Source organism: Muscardinus avellanarius (assembly GCF_963383645.1).
Source record: "Muscardinus avellanarius genome assembly, chromosome: 16".
NCBI lineage: Eukaryota > Metazoa > Chordata > Mammalia > Rodentia > Gliridae > Muscardinus > Muscardinus avellanarius.
Genome location: NC_137802.1, coordinates 54,149,355 through 54,176,959, shown reverse-complemented (window position 1 = coordinate 54,176,959; position 27,605 = coordinate 54,149,355). Strand labels below are relative to the sequence as shown.

Here is a 27,605-nt window from a genome sequence, read left to right as displayed (position 1 = left end):
TCAGTCTCCCAAGTACTGGGATTACAAGCGTGTGCCATCATGTTTGTCTGTGATTATCTTTTAATATTTTCCTCTTACTTTTTCTTTTGTTAGAGTTTGTTCCTTTAAATATAGTGTTGAGAGGGAGGGAGGAAGGGAGGGAGGGAGGGAGGGAAGGAAGGAAGGAAGGAAGGAAGGAAGGAAGGAAGGAAGGAAGGAAGGAAGGAAGGAAGGAGTCGTATTTCTCTACAGTTCATTTTGGGCTAACTATAGATTGGTGTATCCTTAACTATTTTAAAATCAAAACTAATTCTTAAGGAGTTGTTCTCAGAGACTGGGTAGCTAAAGATACTCAGTGGGTTTTTGTATTTCTTATTGCTGTTGGGTTTATTTGTGTGTTTTTGATACAGTCTCACTGTTGTATAGCCTGGCTTTAACCTCCTAGGCTCACGCAGTCCTCCTGCCTCTCAGCCTCCCAAGTACCTGGGATTGTAGGTGTGGTTCACTCTACTGTCCAGCAGGCTCTGTATTTGATCTCATTCACTCTTTTGTTATAATCCTTCTCATTTTAACAAGACTTGCCAAATATATATGAGCATTTAAGAACTTCTGAGAAGTAAAGTTCCCTTTTAAAATGTAGAAAGGACTCTGGGTGTTAATGGTAGAGTGCTTTTGAGGCCCTGCTTTTGTTCCCCAGCACTACTTGATAAATGAATAAAATTAAAATTAAATTTCTAGTTGAATGGTAAGGCATCATTTGAAGTTTTGGTTTTGAAAATTGTCTATATATTTTACACTGGGAAGTCCAATTTCTTTTTTTCTTTTCTTTTTTCATTTTTTAGTGTTTTGTTGGTTTGTTTGGTATCAGAGATTGAACTCAGAGGCATTCTACCTCCAAGTTATACCCCCACTTCTATTTTATTTTATCTACCAATTTTCATTATTTTTACTACTGTTGTGGTGGTATTAGGGATTGAATCCAGGGATATTCTATCTCCAAGCTACCCCCCCACCCTATTTTATTTTTCATTTTGAAACAGGGTCTAAGTTGCTGGTATTACAGGTGTACATTACCACACCTGGCCTAGTTTTTATTTTAAAACAGAGTCAGCCGGGTGTGGTGGCTAATGCTTATAATCCCAGTGTTTGGGAGACTGAAATAGGAGGATTATAGACAGAAGCCAGCCTCAGCAACTTAGGCTATCTGTAATTTAATGCACGACCCTGTTGTCAAATTAAAGTAATAATAATAATAAAGGTCTGGGGGTATAGCCCAGAGGTAGAAGGCTCCTGGGGTAAAAAAAAAAAAAAAAAAAAAAAAAAGTCTCCCTAAATTGCAGAGGCAGCCTTTGAACCTATGATTCTTGTCTCAGCCTCCCAAGTACTGGGAGTAGAGGCTTGTACCACTGCCCCTAGTAAGGCCAATTTTATTTAAGGGGAGGAGTGTTTAAAGTTCTGGTTGAAGTTACCTAATACTTTGAAGTGAAATAAAGACCAGAAATGTCCTTAATTTAATAGACATTAAATAATATTTGCCACACTTTTTTTGGCACTGGGGTTTGAACTCAGGAGTGCTCTACTTCTGAGCTACACTCCCAGCCCTAATTTATTTTTTTATTTTGAAATAGGGTCTCAGTAAATTGCTGAGGCTGTCTTTGAACCAGCAATTTTCCTGTCTCATCCTCCCAAGTACTACTAATTACCTTGGTTGGCCTGAAACCAGCAATCCTCCTGCCTCAACCTCCTGAATAGTTGAGATTATAGGGATGATGTCCTCCCCCCATCCCACCCCCAAGGATTTTCAGAGCTCTCCTTTAGAGGTTGCAGAAAGAGTGATGTTGGTGGGCCTGGAAGGTCTTCATTAGCAGGGAGCAGAGTTCTGAGAGCCACTGAGTTTTATTTATTAGTAACAGAGGTCAAATGTGCAACATTCTTTAAGCAGTGAAGTTAAAAGGTTGTTTTCTAGATCTTCAATTGTTATATATTTTGAGAGAGGGCTTGAAATCCCACCTCCCACTGCCCCAAGCCTCCTAGAGTTTTTTTTTTTTTTTTTTTTTTGTAGTACTGAGTTAAAACCCAGGGGCAGTCTACCTCTGAGCTACTTCAGCTCTATTTTATTTTTTATTTTGAAATAGCGCCTCACAAGTTGCTGAGGCTTAAATAAAATTGGCCTTACCAGGAGCAGTGGTGCATGCCTCTAATCCCAGTACTTGGGAGATGAGAGGATCATAGGCCTGCCTCAGCAATTTAGGGAGACTTGTTGTTGTTGTTGTTGTTGTTGTTGTTGTTGTTGTTGTTGTTGTTTGTTTGTTTGCTTTTTGTGGGTCTGGGGGTGGAACCCAGGGGCATTCGACCTCTGAGCTATACCCTCTTCCCTATTTTTTATTCTTTATTTTTGAAACAGGGTCTCACCAAGCTGCGGAGGGCCTCACTAAGTAGTTGAAGCTGTCTGTGAACCGTGATCCTACTCTCTCAGCCTCTGGAATGCTGGGATTACAAGAGTGCTCCACCACTCCCGGCTTGCTTTTATTTTTGTTTTTAACCTGAGATCCTCTTGTTTTAGCCTCCTGAGTATTGGGATTGCAAGTGTGCTCCTAGAGTTCTTTTAGTGAAGCAAATGACTTGCTCATTGGCAAGATGATCAGATCCATTCTTAGATGAGAGTTATTTAATAAAGAAGTCCCATCTTGGGCACTGAATACTAATTTTTTTCAGAATGAATAGTTAAATGAGAGATTAGAAGCTATATTTAGTTCTCTCCCTTTAAATTGACACCTCACCCCATTCCTCTGCATTGCAGAAGAGATTTTTCATGTTCTCAAGTAGCAGTACAAAAATCTCACACACTGGTCTTGACCTGTATGAAAACAGCTGTTGCAGCACAAAATGTCCTTCCTTTGTCCTCAGCTGAAATTGGGGGAGGGACAAAACCCAATTGGTACTTTACACTATCCTGTCTGCCTGCTAGAAGGCCTGTTTCCTACTCTAATGGTTTCTGCCTAACAAATGGTGTTTCTTTTTTACAGCATTATGATCCTGGACTTGTTGTGGTGATGGTAAACTTAGCAGTGGTAATTTTTTATTTTCAGACTGAATTACTCCTTTTGTCATCAGTGCACCAATATGTTAGGCTTACTTTCTCTGTTGTAGCCTTCATCCTTCTGCTTGGTCTTTTTCATTTTTCTTTCCTTTCCTTATGCAACTTGTCTGATCCTTGTTCATTAAAGGGTAATGTTAAGAAGGGATGTATCTATTTGTGTTATTAGAACTGCCAAAAAAATCAGTTAAATATTAAATTCTAATACTGTCAAAAACTTGATTTTCCCCCAATGTAATGGGCACTAGCACTTGCTACTGCAATTTATATAAATTAAAACAAACTTTGACTGCCTTAGAAGGCAAAAGTACTAATACAGAGTTCATAACAGGGGTTTACAGAGGTAATGAATTTGTACTAAAACTTTCATGATTCTTAAAAAAACAAATTTTGACAGATCAAAAAAGATACTAAAATAATTTTTTGACATTTCCTTTCAATTCTTTCATTGGACCATTGGTTTTTACCAGTAAATCCCTGATTGAGACGTTATGAAAGTGATATTGCACTTAGGAAGTCATTTTTATAACCTGTCTTATTTTGGTCCTTTTGCTAAAGATTGCAGTCACTGCTTATTTATTATACCATTGGGCATAAGGTAGTAATGCATTTTCATTTTGTTTTACTGGTGGTCTTTAGTAGTAGCTAAAAAAAAGGGCTGTATTCTAGGGTTTTTTTCTTCTTTCTTTTTTTGGCATATTATTTATTCATTTATTTATTTAAACAGTTTTTTAAACTATAATTTCTCCTAATTTTCTTCCTATTTATTGTTTAAAAACAATAATAGGATGTTGGTGATGAGTAGGTAAACTTCTCAATTTGTTTTTCATTGTTTTTTGACAAAAATTAATCTGACAAATGTAGAGCATCTGAATACTAGTTGTTGCCCCTTATTTTATTAGACAGTTTCTTCTTTTTTCTGCAGGACCTAAACCAGTCATGTTCATAACATGTATTTAAAAAAATTTTTTTAATACCTCAAGTTTAGGCTGACAAAATTCAGTTTTTAGCCCAAAGGTATAATATATATGTGTGTATAACAACAACAACAACAACAAAAAAAAAAACAATTGTTTACACCAGCCTGAGTGAATGATGAGGGAAGTAAACATTGTGTTTTTTCACTAAAGGTGTACAACGGATAAGGTAAGTCCTCTTTTCAGTGGGCTTACATCACAACAAACAGCGCAAGTTGTGATGTAAAACAGCTGTGGTAGTAAAGTGCTTGTCTGCCCCATTTTGCTTTGTTTGGCTGGTTATGAGTGGATTAAATATATATTTATTAAAAAAATCTCCAGCATTAGATCAATTAGTTTAAAGTCAATTTTCTTCGCAACTAGTCCTTTTCACAGCTTACCATTGACCACAGACAGTGTTAAACCCACTCTGGAAGGGACCTCCAGCACCAGATTAAAGTAAAGCTGCTCTTTGTCTCTAAAGGCAATAACTTGTTGGTTGTTATTTAAAAATTTCGTAGCCTCATTAAAAATTATAAAGAATCTTTTGAAAACAAAAAATTAGACATGCTGATTTGTAATGATAATTTTACTTCATATCTGAAAATATACTAGCCGGGCTTGGTGGCGCACGCTTGTAATCCCAGTACTTGGGAGTCTGAGACAGGAGGATCATGGTCTGTGGACAGCCTCAGCTACTTAGCAAGGCTCTCTGCAACTCAGTGAGACCCTGTTTCCAAATAAAGAATAAAAAATAGGGCTGGGGTTGTAGCTCAGAGGTAGAATGCCCCTTGGTTTCATCCCCAGTATTGCAAAAAAGTATCTATATACTTCTTTAAGCATGTCACTTGAGTAACTAACCAGTTGTAAGTGATTGGGTGGATATTAATGGATGGTGTGAAGTGATTCTTGATGAGAAGTAAAGTTTAAAATTTTAAATCTCCTGGTGCCATTGCTTAGAATTGCTTTGCATTACTTATTAGTTCAATTCTGTCATAGTAATCTGGAGTTAACCCCCAACTGGAAGGTCAAACAAAGTGGTTAATTGGTTTAAACTAGAAAAGGAGGGTTTGGGTGTAAGCTGTGAGAATGGCTTATGTTTGGTTCACTGTAGCTTTCTGGTCTCTGCACTCCAAGGCAAGATCTCTAACCACCCAAACCTAATGTGTAAAGTGAGTTGTTGGCTTAGCTTTGTGTCTTACCTTGGTTATGTGTTCCTGTTACAGGAAGGACAGATCCTATTCCAATCGTTGTCAAGTATGATGTCATGGGCATGGGTCGTATGGAAATGGAGGTAAATTCATTTTATTAACCCACTAATTTTATGGGAATTTTGTGGGGGGGGTATTGAGGATAGAGCCCAGGGACATTCTACCTCCGAGTCCACCCCATTCCTATTTATTTATTTATTTATTTATTTATTTATTTATTGGTGCTAATGGGGTTCCTGGAAACCCTTCTTCCTCTGGGCTACACTCCCACCTATTTTATATATTTTTTAAATTTGGAAACAGGGTCTCTTAAGCCAGCATCGCTGGCTTAGAACCTGCGCGATCCTCCTGTCTCCGCTCCCAGGCGCAGTGATTACAAGCCCAGCTTTATTCTTTATTTTGAAACAGGGTCTCACTGAGTCTCAAAGGGCCTCATTAAGTAGCTGAGGCTGTTTGTGAGCCACGATCCTCCTGTTTCAGCTTCCTGAATGCTGGGGTTACAAGTGAGTGCCACCATGCCCAGCCTAGTTTTATGGGATGTTTAAAATTGACATTGCCGGGCGTGGTGGCGCACGCTTGTAATGCCCGCACTTGGGAGGCAGAGACAGGAGGATCGCGCAGGTTCGAAGCCAGCTGCGCACGCGCGCTGGCTTAGGAGACCCTGTTTCCAAATAAAAATGTAAAAATAGGTCTGGGAGTGTAGTCCGGAGATAGAAGGGCTTCCAGGAACCCCAGTACCACCAAAAAATAAATAAATAAATAAATAAAATAAATAAAATTGACATTAACTCCAGCTGGGCATGGTGGCTCTAATCCCAGTACTTGGACTGCTGAGATAGGATCACAGGTTCAAGGCAGCCTCAGTAATGTGAGACTTTCAGCAACCTAGCAAGAATCTGTTTCAAAACATAAAAATAAAAAGGTATAGGGATATAGCTTGGAGATAGAATGCCCCTGAGTTCAATCCCTAGTACCACCCCCCCCCCAATTTTTTTTTTAATCAGAGTGAATATAATCTAATATTATTCTTTGGACAGTTAAGATAAATTTGTAAAATATATTTTGTGTGTGATATATATATATATTCACTGGGATTGAATCTAGAGACAGTCTACCTCTGATCTATACCCCAGCCCTATTTTATTTTCTGTTTTGAAAGCTGGTCATGGTGTACACAGTTGTAATTCCAGTACTTGGGAGGATGAGACAAGAGGAGCTCAGGTTCAAAGCCAGCTTAAGCAACTTAGACCCTGTTCCCAATGAAAATATAAAATAGATGTGGGGTCTAGCCAGGAGGTAGGATGTAGGATGCCTCTTCTCTCTTCCATCCCTCGTACCACACACATAAATAAATAAATAAATAAATAAATAAATAAATAAATAAATAAATATTTTTTATCTTACAACAAAGTCTTGCTAAGTTGTGGAGGACCTCATGAGATTGCAGAGACTGGCAACAAACCCGGGATCTTTCTGTCTCAGCCTCCCTAGTACTGGGGTTACAGGCATTGGGCCACTGTGCCTGGCTTAAAGATGCATTTTATAGTCTCATTTAGTGATACTTTTAAGGCAAATCGAATGTAAAGAGCTTAATTGGTTTGCCCAGGTTGTACAGCAAGGCAGACTCAGACGTAGACCCAGGCCCTGGTGCTTATTTCATGGGCAGTGTTTCTCAGTTTTTTAAATATTCCCTGTAGCCAGGCATGGTTATATGTGTCTGTAATCCCAGTACAATATTTTATTCATTTATTTATTTTGGCATTGGATATTGAACCCAGTAGCATTCTACCTCTGAGTTACACCCCCAGCCTTTTTTTATTGTGATAGTCTCACTAAATTGCTGCGGCTGGCCTCAAACCTGTAATATTCCTCTCTCAGCCTCCTAATTACTGGGATTATAGGCCTGCTTTTCCATGCCTGGTGATCCATTTATTCTTAATTCTTTGGCAGTGAACACTGAGTTGATGTCTGTTATCATCAACAAATGTGTCTGTTGAGAGCCACCAGCATGAAAGGATTAATAGAATATTTTTCCTGCTATTTTCTCTATGGGGTGATAATAAAGCAAGAAGTAGCTGAGCAAAATACACAGGTTTTTTTGTTGTTGTTATCAGACAGTATTGTAGTACAAATGACTTTTTCATAGCTAATCTTGGGGTACTTTTGGAAATAAGACTGATTGTGTCTATTTTTGTTAAGCTTGATTATGCTGAAGATGCTACCGAACGGCGCCGTGTCCTAGAAGTGGAAAAGGAAGACACAGAAGAACTGAGACAGAAGTACAAGGTACTTAACGTCATTTTTGTGTCAGATGTGCCTTACTCAAGAAGAAGTACATTTTTGGTGAAAAGAATCTCTCTTGAGAACACTATTTCTTTGCATTTGGTGTGGTGATTAGTAGTAGTACTCTGGTTTCTGTTACTGTTCTATTTATTGCCTGTGTGAAAACTATAGTGATAATAATACCTACTTTATAAAATTCTTTGAAAAAACACATTAGTTAATGTTTGAAAATACAATTCCTGGTACTTGGATAGACAAGTAGTAGTAGCAGCACTAAAATTTTTACTTAAGGGGCTGGGATGTAGCTCACTGGCAGAGCATTTGCCTAGCATCAGCAAGGCCCTGGGTTTGATCCCCAACACTTTAAAAAACAAAACAAGCTGGGCGTGGTGGCTCACGCTTGTAATCCCCGTGCTTGGGAGGGGGAGACAGGAGGATCGCGCAGGTTTGAAGCCAGCCACGCTGGCTTAAGAGACCCTGTTTCCAAAAAATATAAAATAGGTCTGGGAGTGTAGCCCGGAGGTAGAAGGGTTTCCAGGAATCCCGGTATCACCAAAAATAAAACAAAAGCTAAAATTCAAGTCCTTTGAAAGGTAGATGTGATGTTACCTAGCTATTCCGGAGGCTAGGCAGGAGGATCCCAAGTTTCAGGACAGCCTTGGCAACTTAGCGAGACTTGTCTGAAATAGAGCTTGATTTCTTTCTTCTTTTTTCCTTCCTTCCTTCCTTCCTTCCTTCCTTCCTCTCTTTTTTTTATTTTTGGTACTGGGAATTGAACCTAGAGGCATTATACCTCCAGTCTGATTTTATTTCTTATTTGGAAACAGGACCTCTCTTAAGTTGCTGAGGCTGGCTTCAAACCTGTGATCCCCCTGTCTCAGCCTCCCAAGTACTGAGATTACAAGCATGTTCCACCATGCCCAGCTCTGAAATAGAATTTTATTTTATTTATTTATTTTTGTGGTGCTGAGGATGAAATGCAGGGGCTTTTCTACATCCTGGCTATACTCCCAGGCCTATTTTTTATACTTTATTTGGAAACAGGGTCTCACTAAGTTGCTGAGAGGCTCACTCAGTAGCTGAGGCTGGCTTCGAACCTGTGTGATCCTCCTATCCCAGCCTCCCAAGTACTGGGATTACAAGCGTGCACCACCACACCTCGCTTTGAAATAGAATTTTAAAAGGGGCTGGGGAGGTAGTACAGTAGTAGAATGCTTGCCCAACAAAGTCCTGGGTTCAATCCTTAGCACTGCAAAAAATTTTAAAAAAGTTCTTTGAGAACTTGATAACAATTAATAAGGCTTTCCTTTTCTGTTTTCTTAATGGATGAGATATATTTTAAGAATAACAAATTGAAGCCAGTTGTGGTGGTGCATGCTTGTAATCCCAGCATTTGGGAGGCTGAGACGGGAGGATCGCGTTTCACAGATAGCATCAGCTACTTAGTGAGGCCCTTTGCAACTCAGTGAGACCCTGTTTCAAAATAAAGAATAAAAAACAGGGCTAAGGGTGTAGCTCAGAGATAGAATCCTCCTGGGTACCATCTGCAGTACTGCCAAAAAAACCCAACAAAACAATAACAACAAATTGAGAACTTTTTTTTTCTAATTTTAATCTAAACTCTAAAGTGCAGATTTAGCTTTACTATAAAATAAATAAATAAGATGGGCATGGTGGCACACACTTGTAATCCCAGTACTTGGGAGGCTGAGACAAAAGGATTGCAGATTCGAAGACAGCCTCAGCAAATAGTGAGACTCTTATCAACCTAGTGAGACCCTGTTTCCAAATAAAAATCAAGTAGGACTGGGGTTTGGGCTTGTATGTAGAATGCCCCCTGAGTTTCATCCCCAGTACCCTGCCCCACCAAATAAAAATAAATAAATAAATAAATGAATTAGAAGATAAGAAACAGACTTACTTAAGTTATCATATAGAAACTAGGTTTTGACCATGGTGTGTGTGTGTTGGGGGGGGGTCCTAGCTAGTTACTGGGGATTGAACCCAGGGGTATTCTACCTCCAAGCCACAAACCCTAGCCCTATTTTCTTTTTTAGGCTGAGATAGGATTTCAACCTAAAAAGTTGCTGAAGGCCTTGTTAAATTGCTAAGCCTGGCTTTGAGCTCACAATCCTCCTTCCTCAGACTCTCAAATACTAAGATTACAGGAGTATACTATGGCATCCATTTTATTCATATTTAAGGTGAAAAAGAGAAATAGGATTTTTGTTTGTTTGTTTGTTTGTTTTGCAGTACTGGGAATGGAACCCCGGCGCATACCCCCAGCCCTATATTTTTATTCTTTATTTTGAAACAGGGTCTCACTAACTTGCAGAGAAAGACATCATTAAATAGCTGAGGCTGGCCATGAACCTGTGATCCTTCTGTCTCAGCCTCCCAAGTATTGGGATTACAAGTGTGCACTACCACCACGCCCAGCTTGGCTTGCCTTTTCTTTTTTTAAGCAGGCTCTCACTAGGTTACTGAGAGTTTCACTAACTTGCTAAGGCTGTCCTTGAACCTGTGATCCTCCTGTCTCCGCCCACCCACCACAGTACTAAAATTACTCCCAAGTACTGAAACCAGGTATGCACCATCATACCTAGTTCTTTTGCCTTTTTGTTTTTTCTTCTTTTTAATTTTGAAGCAAAGTCTCCTGAGTTGCTGATGGACCTTGCTTTGTTGCTGAGGCTGGACTCAAACCTGGGATCCTCCCATCACAAGTGTGTGCTACCATGCCAAGTTGTGTTTTATATTGATTTTTAGCCAGGGTAGGAATAGGGCAGTCCAAAATATCTTATCTACTATATTGCCAAAAGGAAAGTAAAATTAAACTCTGACATTTGTTTATTTGTAAACAAGCATAACTACAACCACACTAATTACCCCACCAGATTGCCACTGTGTTTCCTTCAGTTTTTACTGGTACCACTAAATTTTGTGAAATTTATCGGTTTACTTCTTGTTTATTTTGTGGTTCTTACAGGATTATGTTGACAAAGAGAAGGCAATTGCCAAAGCCTTGGAAGACCTCAGGGCCAACTTTTACTGTGAACTCTGTGATAAACAGTATCAGAAGCATCAAGAATTTGACAACCACATCAACTCCTATGATCATGCGCACAAGCAGGTTAGAAATAATTACTTACTAACAAGCCAAAGCATACTTTAGCTCCTGCTGTAACTATTGGATTCTATGATCTCCCAAGAAACTTTGTGACTGGTGTCTTGTGTCCTCCAATCTTTGTTTACAGTCATTTGACTTACTTGATATTTTCAGCAACAGAAATCCTGATGACATAGGCACCCACTTTCTTTACCAGCTACTCCCCAACTGTGTTAAGTAGAGTGAAGAATTGTGAGCTTCATGAATCTTAATATTTGTGACTTTGAGCAGTTTCTAAATTTGTATGTAATTTGGTAATTCACTGAGGATTTCTGGGAGCTTTGTTTCCATTTCTTTGTTTAAAAAACTTTGAAGCCAGGCATGGTGGCTCACGCTTATAATCCTAGCATTCTGGAGGCTGAGACTGGAGGATCGCGTTTCGCAGCCAGGGTCAGCTACTAAGTGAGGCCCTCTGCAACTCAGTGACACCCAGTTTCAAAATAAAGAATAAAAAATAGGGCAGGGGTGTAGCTCGGAGGTCGAATGCCCCTGGCATTCAGACCTGCAAAAAAAAAAAAAAAGTAAATAAGTTTTTTTTTTTTGTTTTTTTTTTTGTTTTGTTTTTTTTTTTTTTGGTGGTTCCTGGAAACCCTTCTACCTCCAGGCTACACTCTCAGACCTATTTTTTATATTTTTATTTGGAATTGGAAACAGGGTCTCTTAAGCCAGCACAGCTGGCTTCAAACCTGTGCGATCCTCCTGTCTCTGCCTCCCAAATGCAGGGATTACAAGCCTGCGCCACCACCTGTCTCAAAAGTAAATAAATAAAAAACTTTGAAGAGTTATCCTAGACTGTGGTCTTTTCAGCTTGTGAATTAAGAGCTCATGTTTTATTGGCTACTGTTTGCTATCAGTAAGTCATCTTGTTATCAGTATCTTGAAAGGTAGATAAATCTTGAAACAGAAAATAAAATTAGATGCTATCTTTTAAAAAGAACCTCTAATGCTTCATGTTAAAGAGATGAGAAATGAGTTATACTTTTTCTGCAATCATTTTTGGTTGTGTAGGTAAAAGAAACTTTTACCTAACTAGTTACTGACAGTATTTCTTCTTGGGGACTTTAGCAGGGAGAAATAAATCTTTAACCCTGTTCTGATTTATTAAAGAATTTTGAGCTGTTGCCTTTTGGATGATTTTGCCTGACTTTTGCTAGGTGTCTGTGGGATATGAGAGTTATAATTTTTAGACAAAATTTAGGAGGATTACTGGCATTGCATCTCTTAAGCCAGAGCCATTGAATTAGGTTTTGTGTGTTTTTAAAGCCTTTCCTTCATCTTCCAGTCATCTTTCAGTACACAAGTAAAAGGCAATCTTTGACCAAGTTTTAGTCTTCATGACATAGGGAGAGTTTATAAGCTGCATGTGAAATGCTTTTGCAGCAATTCTTTCTATATTTAATTACACCTAACCAAGTTAAAAATTTTATGATAAAATTATATTTAAAGCTGGGCATGGTGGCGCAGACTTGTAATACCCATGCCTGGGAGGCTGAGATTGGAGGATTGAACAGGTTCAAAGCTACCCTCAGCTACTTAGTGAGGCGCTCAGCAACTTAGTGAGACCCTGTTTCCAGATAAAGTATAAAATAGGTCTGGGAATATAGCCTTGAGGTGAAAAGTCCCTGGGTTCCACCCCCAGTACCACAAGGGGAAAAAATTATATTTAAAACAGCCTTTCAACTTATTACACTCCTTTGTATATTATTTTAATATATTGTCAACTCTGCTTGATTTGAAGAACAGAAACTTAGAGAACATATACATGGGAAAAATATATAGCAGTTAGCTTTCTCTTTCAAAGAATCATCTTCCATAAACTAAGGATGTAACTAGGCATGGTGGTGCACACTTGTAATCCCAGCATTCGGGAGGCTGAGACCGGAGGATCGTGGTTCGCAGACAGCCTCAAGCCTCAACTACTTAGGCCCTTTGCAACTCAGTGAGACCCTGTTTCAAAATAAAGAATAAAACATAGAGCAAGAGGTATAGGTCGGAGGTAGAATGCCCCTGGGTTCCAACCCCAGACCCTCAAAAAAAAAAAAAAAATTTAAGAATGTAGCTGGGCATGGTGATATGAGCTTATAATCCCTGCGTTGGGGAGCCTGAGACAGGAGGATCGCACGGGTTCGAAGCCAGCCTCAACTACTTAGTGAGGCTCTCAGCAACTTAGTGTGAGACCCTGTTTCCCAATAAAGTATAAAATAGGTCTGGGAGTATAGCCCAGAGGTAGAAAAGCTCCTGGGTTCCACCCCCAGTACCACACCCCCCAAAAAAACCCCCCAAAACTAAGAGTGTGCTGGAGTGGTGGCACCTGTCTATATTTCTAGTACTTCAGAGGCTAAGACAGGAGAAGCACAGATTTGAAGCCAGCCTCAGCAATACAGTGAGGCTCACATTACCTTGGTGAGACCCTGTTTCCAAATAAAAAATAAAATAGGGCTGGGGTGTAGCTCAGATGTAGAATGTTTCTGTGTATACTTCTAATCCCAATACTATTGAGACTCATAGGAAGATCACAGAATCAAGATCAGCGCCAGCAATATAGCGAGACCCTGTTTCAAAATAAAAAAGAACATGAAGCCGGGTGTGGTGGTGCATGCTTGTATTCCCAGCATTTGGGAGGCTGAGACCGGAGGATCGCAGTCCACAGACAGCCTCAGCTACTTAGTGAGGCTCTCTGCAACTCAGTGAGACCCAGTTTCAAAATAAAGAATAAAAATAGGGCAGGGGTTGTAGCTCAAAGGTCTAATGCCCCCCGGGTTCCATCCCTAGACCCGCAAAAAAAAAAAAAAAAGAACACGATTGGGGATGTAGCTTAAAGGTAGAATGCCCCTAGATTCAATTCCCCAAAAATAAGTTACAGTGAATACTGCTTATTAATAACTTTCATAGTTTTTCAGTGTGTTTATAAATTTAAAATGTCAAGTTCTTCCTTTTTTTTTTTTTTTTTTTGATGGTAATGGGGATTGAACCCAGAGGCATTCTACCTCTGAGCTGTTACACCCAGCCCTATTTTTTATTATTTTATTTTGAAACAGGATCTTACAAAATTGCAAAAGACTTTACTAAGTAGCTAAGACTGGCCACAAACTTGTGATTTTCCTACTGGGATTATAATTCTGCCACCACTCCTGGTTTATTCTTTATTTTTGAAACAAGATTTCACTAAATTGCAGAGGGCGTTACTAAGTAGCTGAGGCTGTCCATGAACCTGTGATCCTCCTGTCTCAGCCTCCCAAGTATTGGGATTAACAAAGCATTGGAAGTATTCACTCTGTTCCTCCTCCCTTTTTTGAACCCAGGGGCACTCTGTCTCTGAGCTTCCTTTTTTATTTTATTTAACCCCAGACTTATTTTTTTTTTTTTTAAACACGGTTTCACCAAGTTACATAGGGCTGGCCTTCAGCCTTCAATCCTGCCTCTTAGCCTTCCAAATACTGAGATTACAGGTGTGCTTTGCCACACCTGACTTTACCCACCTTCTTGAGTTCTTGAGAATTTATTCATTTAAGAAATATCTATGAGCTGGGGACAGTGATGCATGACTGTAGTCCCAGTACTTGAGAAACTGGGACAGGAGGATGGTAAATTTGAGGCAAGCCTCATCAAATTTGCAAGACCAGCTGTGCGTGGTGGTGTGGGTTTGGAATCCCAGTACTTGGAAGGCTGAGACGGGAGGATGGCAGGTATTTAGGCCCTCCACAACTTTTTGAGACCCTGTTTCAAAATAAAGAATAAAGTAGGGTTAGGAGTGTAGCTAAGAGGTGGAACGCCTCTGGATTCAATCCCCAATACTAAAACAAAAACAAATAGCAGGACCCTCAGCAAATTAACAAGACCTTGTTTTATTTTATTTGTAGTACTGGGGTTGGAACTCAGAAGCATTCAACATCCTAGCTACATTCCCATCTCTATTTTTTAAACTTACTTTGTTTGTTTGTTTCTTTTTTTTGCAATATTGGGAGTTGAACCCAAGGACATTTTACCTCCGATCTACACCCCAGCCCTATATTTTTTTTTATACAGGGTCTCACTAAGTTGTAGAGGCCTCATTAAGTATCTGAGGATTTCCTCGAACCTGTGATCCTCCTGTCTCAGCCTCCCAAGTATTAGGATTACAAGCGTGCACCACCACACCCGGCTTAAACTTTTTTTTTTTTTTTTTTTTTTTTTTTTTTTTTTTTGGTGGTACTGGGGTTCCTGGAAGCCCTTCTACCTCCGGGCTACACTCCCAGACCTATTTTTACATTTTTATTTGGAAACAGGGTCACCTAAGCCAGCGCGCGCCACTGGCTTCGAACCTGCACAATTCTCCTGTCTCTGCCTCCCAAGCGCGGGGATTACAAGCATGCGCCACCACGCCCGGCCTTAAACTTTATTTTTAAACAGTTTCACTAAGTTGATGAGAGTTTAACTGCTTCCTGAGGCTGCCTGCAACATGTGATCCTCCTATCTCAGCCTCTCCAGTACTGGATTACAAGTGTGCGCCACCATGCCCAGCCTAGTATCTTGTTTTAAACTAAGGCTAAGAAGCCGGACATGGTGGCACACGCTTGTAATCCCTGCGCTTGGGAGGCTGAGACGAGAGGATCGCATAGGTTCGAAACCAGCCTCAGCTACTTAGTGAGACTCTCAGCAACTTAGTGAGACCCTGTTTCCAAATAAAATATAAAATGGGTCTGGGAGTGTAGCGCGGAGGTAGAAAGCCTCTGGGTTTCACCTACAGTACCACCAAAAAATAAAATAAGGCTAAGAGCTGGGTGTGGTGGCACATGCTTGTAATCCAAGCAATTGGGAGTCTGAGACAGGAGGATTATGGTTTGAGGACAGCCTCAGCTACTTTGTGAGGCCCTTTGCAACTCAGTGAGACCCTATTTCAAAATAAAGAATAAAAGTGGGGCTGGAGGTGTAGCTCAGAGGTGGACTGCCCCTAGGTTCCATCCTCAGTAATGCAAAAATTAAAATAAAATAGGGCTGGGGCTATATGTGGTTTTGCATACCTGTAATTCTAGTACCTTGGGAAGCTGAGACGGGAGGATCATAGGTTTGAGACCAGACCCTATTTCAAAAACAAACAAACATTTAATAAAGGGGGTTCTGGAGGCATAGTTCTAAGATAGAATGCCCCACTGGGTTCAGTACCCAGCACTGCAATGAATGAATGAATGAATGAATGAATGAATGAATGAATGAATAGGGCTAAGGGTGTAGCTTGGAGGTAGAAGGCCCCAGGATCAATCTTCATTACCAAAAAGTGCCTGTGATAAATAAAAAGACCCCAGAGATATTTAGGGCACACACAAAAAAAATTAGATTACATCTTTAGTTAATGAGAAGTCTTTAAATTAATTAAAGTTTCAACTAAAAAAAAAAAGTAAACTAGGGCAGGTATGGTGCATGTCTGTAATCCCAGTACCTAGGAGGCTGAGACAGGAAGATCCTAGATTCAAGGCCAGTCTTTGATAACTCAGTGAAACCTGGTTATCCCGCCCCCCCCCAAAAGAAAACTGGGTCTTGGAATGTCACTTGGGTAGAGTGCCATTGGGTTCAATCCCTAATACTACAAAATACTTATTATTCTTTTTTAGGTTATTATTAAAATGAAAATATAAACCGGGTATGGTGGAGCATGCTTGTAATCCCAGCATTCAGGACGCTGAGACAGGAGGATCGTGGTTTGCGGATAGCCTAAGCTACTTAGTGAGGCCCTCCACAATTTAGTGAGACCCTGTTTCAAATAATAAAGAATAAAAAATAGGGCAGGGTGTGTAGATCGGAGGTCAAATGCCTCTGGGTTCCAGACCCACAAAAATAAATAAATAAATAAATATGAAAATATAAAATTAAGAATTTCTCATAGAAAATGAACTACTTGTCCACTAATATAGAATGTATACCTGTGATCCCTGGTCTGGGAAAATCTTTTGCATGTACATTTAATGAGATTAGTTTATTTCTTCACTTTAATCAAAAACTCAACTCTTAAAAAAGGTCAGATATAGGGTATATTCATTTCGAGTCAACCCCCCCATGTCATTTTGGCATGGGGCTGTATTTCTATTTTCTGTATTTCTATCTTCTAATAAACTTTAAATCTTCAGCAACTGTCAAAAAAAAAAAAAAAGGTCAGATATAGGAGCTGGGCATGGTGGCACATGCTTGTAATCCAAGTATTTGTGAGGTGAGACAGGATGATTGCAGGTTGGAGGGCAGCCTTAGCAAGTAGTGAGATTCATCAACCTAGGGAGACCCTGTTTCAAATAAAAGTTTTTTGATTTTTTTTGTTTGTTTGTTTTTCTTAAAAGGGCTGGGGGAGCCTGGCACGGTGGTGCACACTTGTAATTCCAGCATTCAGGAGGCTGAGACCGGAGGATCGCAGTTCACTTACAGCTTCAGCTGCTTAGTAAGGCCCTCCGCAGCTTAGTGAGACCCTGTTTCAAAAATAAGAATAAAAATAGGGTAAGGAGTGTAGCTCGGATGTCAGATGTCCCTGGTTTCCATCCCCAGACTCACAAAAATAAATAAATTAATTAATTAAAAGAAATAAATAGGCTGGGTGTGGTGACGCATGCTTGTAATCCCCGTGCTTGGGAGGTGGAGACAAGAGGATCGCGCAGGTTCAAAGCCAGCCACGCTAGTTTGAGACCCTGTTTCCAACTAAAAAGTATAAAATAGGTCTGGGAGTGTAGCTTGGAAGTAGAAGGGTTTCCAGGAACCCCAGCACCACCAAGATAGATAGATAGATAGATAGATAGATAGATAGATAGATAGATAGATAGATAGATAGGCAGGCTGGAGGTATAGCTCATATATAGAATGCTTCTGAGTTCAATCCTCAGTAAAACAACAACAAAAAGATAGATGTAGTATGAATTTGGCTTTTATTTTTGGTCGAAATATAGGCCGTTCACCTTTTTCATGCTATCTTGTTGCAAATGGTAGACCCTCTAAATAACATGGCATAACCATATCACTAACAGCCAAAAAAGCACTGAATTTTTTATACAACTCTTCTCTATACATAGAATTTCTAAAGAACCTTTAGCTGACCTTTTAACATAACACCTAATAGCACTTAATGGTAGATAGAACATATTTTTTATTTCTCTTTGATGGACATGAACTTACCATACAAATGGGCCTGCCATTTTTCCAAATTCGTACTCTAAAATTATAAAGACGCCCTGTCTTGTCTTCCAGGAAGGCACACAGGATTATTATGAATCTGAGATAATAGGTAAGTATGTCATCCCATATTAGTAATCCTTAGCTTTCATCTTTCACCATTGAAGCTTTTCCAGAGAAATGGTAAACTAGTCCACCCTGAACATTTTATTCAGCAGAGTTAATCCCTGATAAAGGAGATACACAGTTACCCTCAATTATTGTGACTGGGGCTATGGGGATTAGGAAAAGTGTTATGTGCCTCTCCCTTTTTTTTCCCTTGGTTGTATGTGTGTGTGTGGCCCCTTGGATGGAACCCAGGGGGATTCTACCTCCAAACTACATACCCAGCCCTTTACTTTATTTATTTATTTATTTATTTATTTATTTATTTTTGTGGTACTGGGGATGGAACTCAGGGAATTCTACCTCTGAACTACTCCTCCTGCCCTATTTTTATTTTTTGAAACAGGGTCTCACTAAGTTTCAGAGAGACTTAAGTAGCTGAGACTGTCTGTGAACCTGCAGTCTTCCTGTCTCAGCCTCCCAAGTACTGAGATACAAGTGTGCACTATCATGCCTGGCATGCCTCTCCCTATTTACCAGATTTTCTGAAATTTTTTAATATTTTGTGAAGTCATTAATATAAAAATATTAAATCCCAACTTTGTCTTCATAAGTGTAAAAGCTAATTACATATTTTGTTGGCTCTTTTCAGAGCCAAACCTTTTCTTTCTTTTCTTCTTTTCTTTTTTTTCTTTTTCTTTTTTTTTTTTTTTTTTTTTTTTTGTGTGTGTGGGGGGTACTGGGCGTGGAACCCAGGGCCGGGGCTTTTTTACATCCTGGCTATACTCCCAGGCCTATTTTTTATACTTTATTTGGAAACAGGGTCTCACTAAGTTGCTGAGAGGCTCACTCAGTAGCTGAGGCTGGCTTTGAACCTGTGTGATCCTCCTGTCTCAGCCTCCCAAGCGCTGGGATTACAAGCATGCACCACCACACCCGGCTTTTCAAACCTTGTTTTCAAGTGATCAATCTTACTATGTGTTGAAATTTCCAAAGACAGGCCTAACAAGTCCTTAAGAGATAACCTAATTTATGATTCCATTTTATATAAAATAGATCTTTTTTGTGTATGTGGTATTAGGGATTGAACCCAGGGCATTCTACTTCCAAGCTATAACCTCAGCTAGCACTTTTGTTTGTTTTTTGTTTTGAAACAGTCTCACTAGGTTGTGGAGGTTGTCCTTGATTTTGATCCCATTGTCTCAGCCTCCTAAGTACTGAGATTATAGGTATATGTGTCACTACACCCAGCTGTAAATTAGTTCTGATGTGCCTGAGTGCTCAAACATTAGCACTGATCATATCCTACCTTTGTTGACTTAGTTGTAAGTTAAATTTGAAACTAAAAATTTTTTCATCTCTACATCCTTTCCTCTTTAATTATTTTGCATATATATATTTTGTGTATATGTGTATGGCACTGGGGATTGAACCTAGGGGCATTCTACCTTCAAGCTACACCCTCAGCCCTATTTATTATTGTGTGTGTGTGTGTGTGTGTGTGTGTGTGTGTGTGTGTGTGTGTGTGTGTTACTGGGGATGGAACCCAGGGGCATTTCATCTCTAAGCTATATCCCCAGTCTTATTTTTTTTTCGTGTGTGTGTGTGTGTGTGTGTGTGTGTGTGTGTGTGTGTTACTGGAAGTGGAACCCAGGGGCATTCTACCTCCAAGCTACACCACCAGCCCTATTTTTTATTTTTTATTTTGAAACAGGGTCTCACGGAATTGCAAAGGGCCTCACTAAGTAGCTGAGGCAGTCCGCAAATCATGATCCTCTTGTCTCAGCCTCCCAAATGCTGGAATTACAAGTATGCTCCACCATGCCTGGCTGTCTTTCTCTTTTTGAAACAGTCTTAATGATTTTGCAAAGGGCCTGGCTAAGTAGTTGAGGCTGTCCACAAACTGAGATCCTCCCATCTCGTCCTCCCAAATGCTGGGATTACGAGTTGCAGAAGACCTCATTATGTTACTAGGCTGGCCACACTAGGATTACAAGCATTCATCACCATGCCCGGTTAATTTTTTTTTTTTTTTTTTTTTTTTGGTACTGGGGTTGGAAGCCCTTCTACCTCCGGGCTACATTCCCAGACCTATTTTATACTTTTTTTATTTTTGGAAACAGAGTCTCTTAAGCCAGCTGCGCTGACTTCAAACCGGCGCGATCCTCCTGTCTCTGCCTCCCAAACGCGGGGATTACAAGTGTGAGCCACCACGCCCGGCCAGTTCATATCTTTTTAAAATATTTGTCCAGAACTGAGTGTGGTGGCACATGTTTGTACTACTGCTACTTGGGAAATTGAGACAGGAGGATCGCAAGTTCAAGGCCAGCCTGGGAACCTTTTCAGATTCTGTCTCAAAAGACTAGGGGGATATAGCTCAGCGGTAGACCACAAGCCTAGCATACATAAGGCCCAGGGTTTAATCCCCGGTACTGGAAAAAAGGAAGGAAGGAAGGAAGGAGCGAGCGAGCCGAGCGTGGTGGCGCACACTTGTAATCCCAGTACTTGGGAAGCTGAGACCAGAGGATCACAGCCTCAGTTAATTAGTGAAGTCCTCCACAACTTAGTGAGACCCTGTTTTAAAATAAAATTAAAAAAAAAAAAAGGGGAATAGCTTGGAAGCAAAATGCCCCTGGGCTCAGTCCTTGGTCCAGGGAAGCAAGCAAACCCAAACTTGTTTGCCCAGGCATCAATCCCCAGTGTTATGAAGGGAGATAGGAAGGAAAAGAAATTGGCTGTTACTAGGTATGGCAATTGAAACCATTTTCTTTAGCTTTCTCAGTAGCCTAAAATTGTATTTCTTTTTCCAGAAGTAAATTTCTAGCAGCACATTAATAGATTAATGATTGGGCTGGAGGTATAGCTCAGTGGTAGAGGACTTGCCTAGTGTGTGTGAGGCCCTAGGTTTGATCCACAGTAGTACTATATTTTAGCGTAGGTAGTGGGGGTCAAACTGAGGGGTATTCTACCTGCGACCTACACCCCCAGCTCTTTTTCTGTTTTTGTTTTAAACAGGGTCTCACTAGATTGTTGAGTTGCTGAGGCTGTCCCCTAACCTGTAATCCTGTCTCAGCCTACCAAGGACTAAAATTACAGGTGTGCACTACCACACCCAGCTTGTACATTTAAGAAAAGAAAAAGATTAATGATTTGCTTCTTGGTTACCTTGGTACCCACTCAGAATTCTTCTAATCTTATCCTCTTCTATTTGTGCCACTAAGAGATTCTTTTTTGTTTGTTTTAATGGTACTAGGGATGGAACCCAGGGGCATTGTACTTCTGAGTTACAACCCAGGCATAATTTTTAGTCTTTTTATTTTTGAAACAGGGACTCACTGAGTTGCAAAGGTCTCTCTAAGTAGCTAAGGCTGTCCGCAAACTGTGATCCTCCCATCCCAGCCTCCCAAATGCTGGGATTACAAGCCTGAGTGGCCACACCCAGCTAAGAGATCCTTCTGACATGTAAATCAAAGATCACAAATTTTTTCACAGATATATTCTGTCTGGTCTGCATAATGTTAGTTTTTCCCCCTTTAAGTTTAATTGGTTCCCAGCTGGGCATGGTGATACATGCTTGTAATCCCAATATTTGGGAGGCTGAGACCGGAGGATTGCAGGTTTGTGAACAACCGTAGCAATGTAGTGAGACTCTCAACTACCCAGCAGGACTCAATTTCAAAGCAAAAAATAAAAGGAGCTTCAAAAGGACTGAGGGTATATCTCAGAAATAGAATACCCCTGGGCTTAATCCCCAGTACAAGAGAGAGAGTATTGAATTGGTGGTATGTACTGGAGAGGCTGACACAGGAGGCTCACTTAAACCCTGATGTTTGGGGCCAGCATAGACAACTAATATAGCAAGACCCCAAGCACTTAAAAAAAAAAAATTAGGAGAGCTGAGCATGGTGGCTCACACTTGTAATCCCAGCATTCAGGAGGCTGTGACAGGAGGATCGCAGTTCATGGACAGCCTCAGCTACTTAGTGAGGCCCTTTGCAATTCAGTGAGACCCCTTTTCAAAATAAAGAATAAAAAAATAGAGCTGGGGGTATAGCTTGGAGGTAGAATGCCCCTGGGTTCCATCCCCAGTACTGCCCCCCTCAAAACGAGATATTACATAATTCAGGCTTTGGCTTGTCTTGAAAAATTAAAGCATCTGTTCACCTTAGACCTACATTTCAACACAGCCATTGATTCAGGCAGTCTGCTCACTCTTCAATTACCTGTGGTCTTCACTTCATCCTTTTTTATATATATACCAATGCCTGTGTGGTTTATTATTGTTAACCTGCCAAGTGCTTCTGAATACTAGTCACAACCCAGGCAAGGACATTTTCTTCTCACATATCTGTAAGTTCTGACACTGGAGAAAGTAGCACATTGAAAAGCTGTCTCCTAGTGAGGCATGGTGGCATAGGCCTGTAACCCAGTACGTAGGAGGGTGAGATAGGAGGATCACAAATTTGAAACCAGCCCCAGCAACTTAGTGAGACTCTCAGCAACTTATTTTATCTAAGCCATATTTTAAAACAAATAGTAAAAAGGGCTGGGGGTTTGGCTCAGAGGTAGAATGCCACTTTGTTTAATCCTAGTACCAAAACGAAGAAGAAAAGAAGCCGTCTCGTTACACTTAGTGTTGAGACCGAGTCTCTTGATATTTTTCAGTTCGTGACTGTGTGATCCTGTCTTTAAAATATGGCACTGTAGCCGGGCATGGATATGGCACTGTAGCCGGGCATGGTGGCTCACACTTGTAATCCCAGCATTTGGGAGGCTGAGACCGGAGGATCACAGTTCGCGGACCTCAGCTACTTAGTGAGGCCCTCTGCAACTTAGACCCTGTTTCAAAATAAAGAATAAAAAAACAGGGCAGAGTGTGTACCTTGGAGGTCGAATGCCCTTGGGTTCCACCCCCAGACCCCCCCCCCCAAAAAAAAGGCACTGTAAAGCAGTTTCAGAAATTCTCTTACCCTGCCGGGAGTGGTGGCGCACACTTGTAATCCCAGAATTTGGGAGGCAGAAACCAGAGGATCACAGTTTGCAGACAGCCTCAGCTACTTAGTGAGGCCCTTTGCAACTCAGTGAGACTCTGTTTCAAGAAATAAAAAGACTTAAAAAAAAAAAAAAAACAGGACTGGGGGTGTAGCTTGGAGGGAGAATGCCCTTGGAATCCATCCCTAGTACTGCAAAAACAAAAAAACAAAACCTCTTACCTTATAGAAAGAATATGTGTCTCATTCAGAAGAAAGAACATTTTTATCCTGCCTCTTCTTTCTTTTATTATATATTATTATATATTATTATATAATAATATATTAATATATATTATTATATATTTATTACCTTAATATGAAAACCCCTGTACTTCTTACATGTTCTGAAAAAACCGGAGACCTATTTAATACTAAGGTCTATTTTAACTGTATGAATAAAAGTAGTAGTATCCTGAACTTCAAATAGCTGAACTAAAACAGATGAGCCCGTTGCAACCACCAGTGATTCTCTAATCTGAACTGTACAGAATACAATTTATTAATACATGATTTTTGTCTCAACTGTTGCCAACTTTTTTGGCAGTACTGCTTACTCTTTGTTGATTATTTCAGTACCCAGTAACATTATCAAAGAACAGAAGTTGTAGACTTTTCCTCATTACTCAAAAATTAAACAGATTCTGAATTGAAGTGTATTCTGAGAGAAATTTCGTGGTGATAGAAGGAGGGTCTTTTTTTGTACTTCACAAAGACTTTAGTAAAGTTTGCAGTGATCACTTTCCATTTGAGGTTTCACTGTTAACTGGTTGAATATTTGCCTCTCGGGATATTTTTCTGCATTTGATTTTCTATATGCTTTATACAAACTGCATCAGGACAAATAGACTGGTCAAAACAAGTCAGATCTCTGTCAAGCCCCTGCATTATTTGGCAAAATTCAAACTGGGTTTCTGTTTAAGTGCTGCTTTGATATGCCATAGGGGGTGAACACAGAAGCAAATGAAAAAGAACGAGAGAAAGTAATCCCAGAGTTAAAATTAAAAGAGATTACACTTCCAAAAAATGAAACCACAAAAATGAGATATTTATGAAGGTACTCTTTAGGTACTCTGTATTAGGGCTTTCTATAGAATGTTTTTTTCTTTTTTCGTTTTTTTTTTCCCCCCCCCTCAGGTCTGAGGATGAAACCCAGAGGCATTCGACCTCCAAGATATACCCCCTGCCCTGTTTTTTATTCTTTATTTTGAAACAGGGTCTCACTAAGTTACAGAGGACCTCACTAAGTAGCCGAGGCTGTCCAAGAACCGCGATCCTTTGGTCTCAGCCTCCCAAATGCTGGGATTACAAGTGTGTGCCACCACGCCCGGCTAGAATGCTTATTTTTAAGAAACCAGTGATTGTTGACAAAAGTAGAAAATAATGAAGTACCTTGGAATCCCAAAACTTCATAAATGCAACTCAAATAACAGAGTTCATATCTAAGAGATTAAGCTTTAAAAACAACAAATGTGAAGAAAGGAATGCATCTCAGAACTTGAGCACATTGTAGTTTAAACAACCTGTAGCAGAGGTGAAAATGATAGATTCTGTGTACTTTATATTACTGTGGATATCATATTCTATCGTGCTGTTTTTGTCAGTCTTCCAAAAATTGAGCATGTTTTGAACCTTTTCACCTGTTAAATCTTACATACTCATTTGCTTTGGAAGTAGATTACTTAGACCCAGAAATCACAGTCTCCTTAATCTTGGGCAGATCTGTGTCTGCTTAGAGAAACTGTCTGCTTTTATGAGTAGTGTAACTTTAAACAGACCCTTCAAGAACTAATGTTGTAGGTAAAACAGGCAATATCTCTTAATATGTATTGCTAACTATTCTTCATCTTGGCATACAATCCAAATATAAATAAAAATGAGTCTACCTTATTTATATCCTGCCATTTCAACTTGTTTTCTGCCTGGTAAACTTAAATTCATTATAGTGATGCACTGTGGTATGGAAATTCTGGGATTCTGGGATTAGGTTGTATTCTATGGTAGTCTTAAAATGCTAAAACAACTTATATAATACAGGTTTATAAGTGATAGTGCTGTAAAGAGTGCTCTAAACTGGGATCCTGCTGTTCTGTTTGATTTGGACCCAAGGAACTTTTGTGAATTATACAGGGCAAATCTTTGTCTCCAGATATGGCATACTTAAAACTATATGCTGCATATACTTACATATACATACATGTTTGTGTATATTTGTGTGGACATGTTTAAATATATATGTATGAAAGTACCTTAAAGTAGGCATATCTGGTACTATCAAAGAATATACCAAAGCCAGACATGGTGATGCATGCTTATAATCTCAGTACTTGGGAGGCTGAGACAGGAGGAGCACAGGTTCCAGACCAGCCTATACAATATATAACTTAGACCCTGTTTTAAAATAAAACAATAAGCCGGGTGTGGTGGCGCACGCTTGTAATCCCCGCGCTTGGGAGGCAGAAACAGGAGGATCGCGCAGGTTCAAAGCCAGCCGTGCTTGCATAAGAGACCCTGTTTCCAAATTAAAAAAAAAAAAAATTATATATGTGTGTGTGTGTGTGTGTGTGTGTGTGTGTATCTGGGAGTATAGCCCAGAAGGGTTTCCAGGAACCCCAGTACCACCCAAAAATAAATAAATAAATAGAGCCAGGCGTGGAGGCGCACACTTATAATCCCAGTGCTTGGGAGGCTGAGACAGGAGGATCACATAGGTCCAAAACCAGCCTCAGCTACTTAGGCCCTCAGCAACTTTGTGAGACCCTGTTTCCAAATAAAGTATAAAATTGGTCTGGGAGTATAGCCCGGAGGTAGAAAAGCCCCTGGGTTCCATCCCCAGTACCATAAAAGGAAAGAAAAATAGGGCTGGGGGTGTAGCTCTGAGGTAGAATGCCCCCTAGTACCACAAAAAGAAAGAGGGAGGGAGGGAGGGAGACCGAGAGAGACCGGCCATCTGGGCATGGTGGTTAATCCCAGTACTTGGGAGGCTGAGACAGGAGGATCACAGGTTCACAGCCTGCCTCAACAACTTAGCGAGGCCCTCCACAACTTAGTGAGACCCTGTTTCTAAATAAGAAATAAATTCAGGCTGAGGGTTTATTTATTTTATTTTATTTTATTTTTGCGGTACTGGGGATGGAACCCAGGGACATTTGACCTCCAAGAGACACTCCCATCCCTATTTTTTTTTATTCTTTATTTTGAAACGGTCTTACTGAGTTGCAGAGGGCCTTCACTAAGTAGCTGAGGCTATTTTCCAACTATGATTCTTCTATCTCAGTCCCAAGCATGTGCTACCACACCCAGCCAGGCTGAGGGTATATCTCAGAGGTAGAATGCTTCTAGGTTCAATCCACAATCCCACCCCTCCACCCCTACAAAACCAGCCAGGTGTGGTAGCACACACTTGTAATCTCAGTATTTGGGAGGATGAGATGGGGAGATAACAGGTTCATAGCCATCCTCAACTGCTTAGTGAGGCCCTCTGCAACAAATAAGACCCTGTGTCAGAATAAAAGAATAAAATCAGGCTGGGGGTGTAGCTCGGAGGTAGAATGCCCTGGGTCCCTCTCCAGTACCACAAAAAAGAAAGAAAAAGAAAACGAAAGCTGGACGCAATGGCTCATGCCTATAATCCCAGTACTTGGGGAGGCTGATACAGAAGGATCACAGAGTTGCAGCCAGCCTCAGAAACTTATGAGGCCTTCTGCAACTTAGTGAGACCTTGTTTCAAAATTAAAAAAAATAAAATAAAATAAAATAGGTCTGGAGGTATAGCTCAGAGTTAGAATGCCCCTGGGTTAGCTGGGTGTGGTGGAGCACACTTGTAATCCCAGCATTCGGGAGGCTGAGACTGGAGGAGGATCGTGGTTCGCGGACACCCTCAGCTACTTAGTGAGGCCCTCTGCAACTTAGTGAGACCCGGTTTCAAAATAAATAATAAAAAATAGGGCAGGAGGTATAGCTTGGAGGTCAAATGCCCCTGGGTTCCATCCCCAAACCCACACACACACACACACACACACACACACAAAGAATGCCCCTGGGTTCAATCCCTAACACACATACAAAAATAAATAAATAAATAAATAAATATCGGGCATGGTGGCACATCCTTGTAATCCCAGTACTTGGGAGGCTGAGACAGGATTGCACATGCAAGGACACCCTCAGCAAATCTTCAATTTAGTGAGACACTGTTTCAAAATAGAAATGAAAAAATAAGGTTGAGGGTGTAACTTGGAGGTAGAATGCCACCGGGTTCAATCCAGTGTCATAAAAATAAATACACAAAGTAGGGCTGGGGTTGTAGCTCAGAGGTAAAACGCCTCTGGAGTCAATCCTCAGTGCCAAAGAAAGAAGAAACAAACCAAGATGGGCATGGTGGTGCATGCCTAGTAATTCTAGTACTTGGGGGGCTGACTGAGACAAGAAGATTCCATGTTCAAGAATAGTCTCAGAATCGAGTAGGTTCGAAGCCAGCCCCAGCTACTTAGGTCCTTTGCAATTCAGTGAGACCTTGTTTCAAAATAAAAATAAAAAATAGGGCAGGGGGTAGAGCTCGAAGGTAGAAAAGAAAAGAGAAAAAAAAAAAAAAAAAAACAGCCCCAGCAACTTAGTAAGACCCTGTAAAGGTCAGGGTATGTAGCTCAGAGA

General features: G+C 40.3%; 1 protein-coding gene across 2 annotated transcripts in view; it reads left to right on the top strand.

Annotated features, from left to right (window-relative positions):
- Positions 1-27,605, top strand: part of GPATCH8 (G-patch domain containing 8) — a gene marked incomplete at both ends in the record, with an annotated part of 98,397 nt that overhangs the window by 52,266 nt on the left and 18,526 nt on the right. For both annotated transcript variants that reach the window (XM_080713148.1, XM_080713147.1), the window contains 3 exons: positions 5,259-5,326; positions 7,443-7,529; positions 10,513-10,656. In XM_080713148.1, coding sequence (XP_080569274.1) covers positions 5,259-5,326; positions 7,443-7,529; positions 10,513-10,656 — 299 coding nt within the window. The remainder of the gene's footprint in view (positions 1-5,258; positions 5,327-7,442; positions 7,530-10,512; positions 10,657-27,605) is intronic.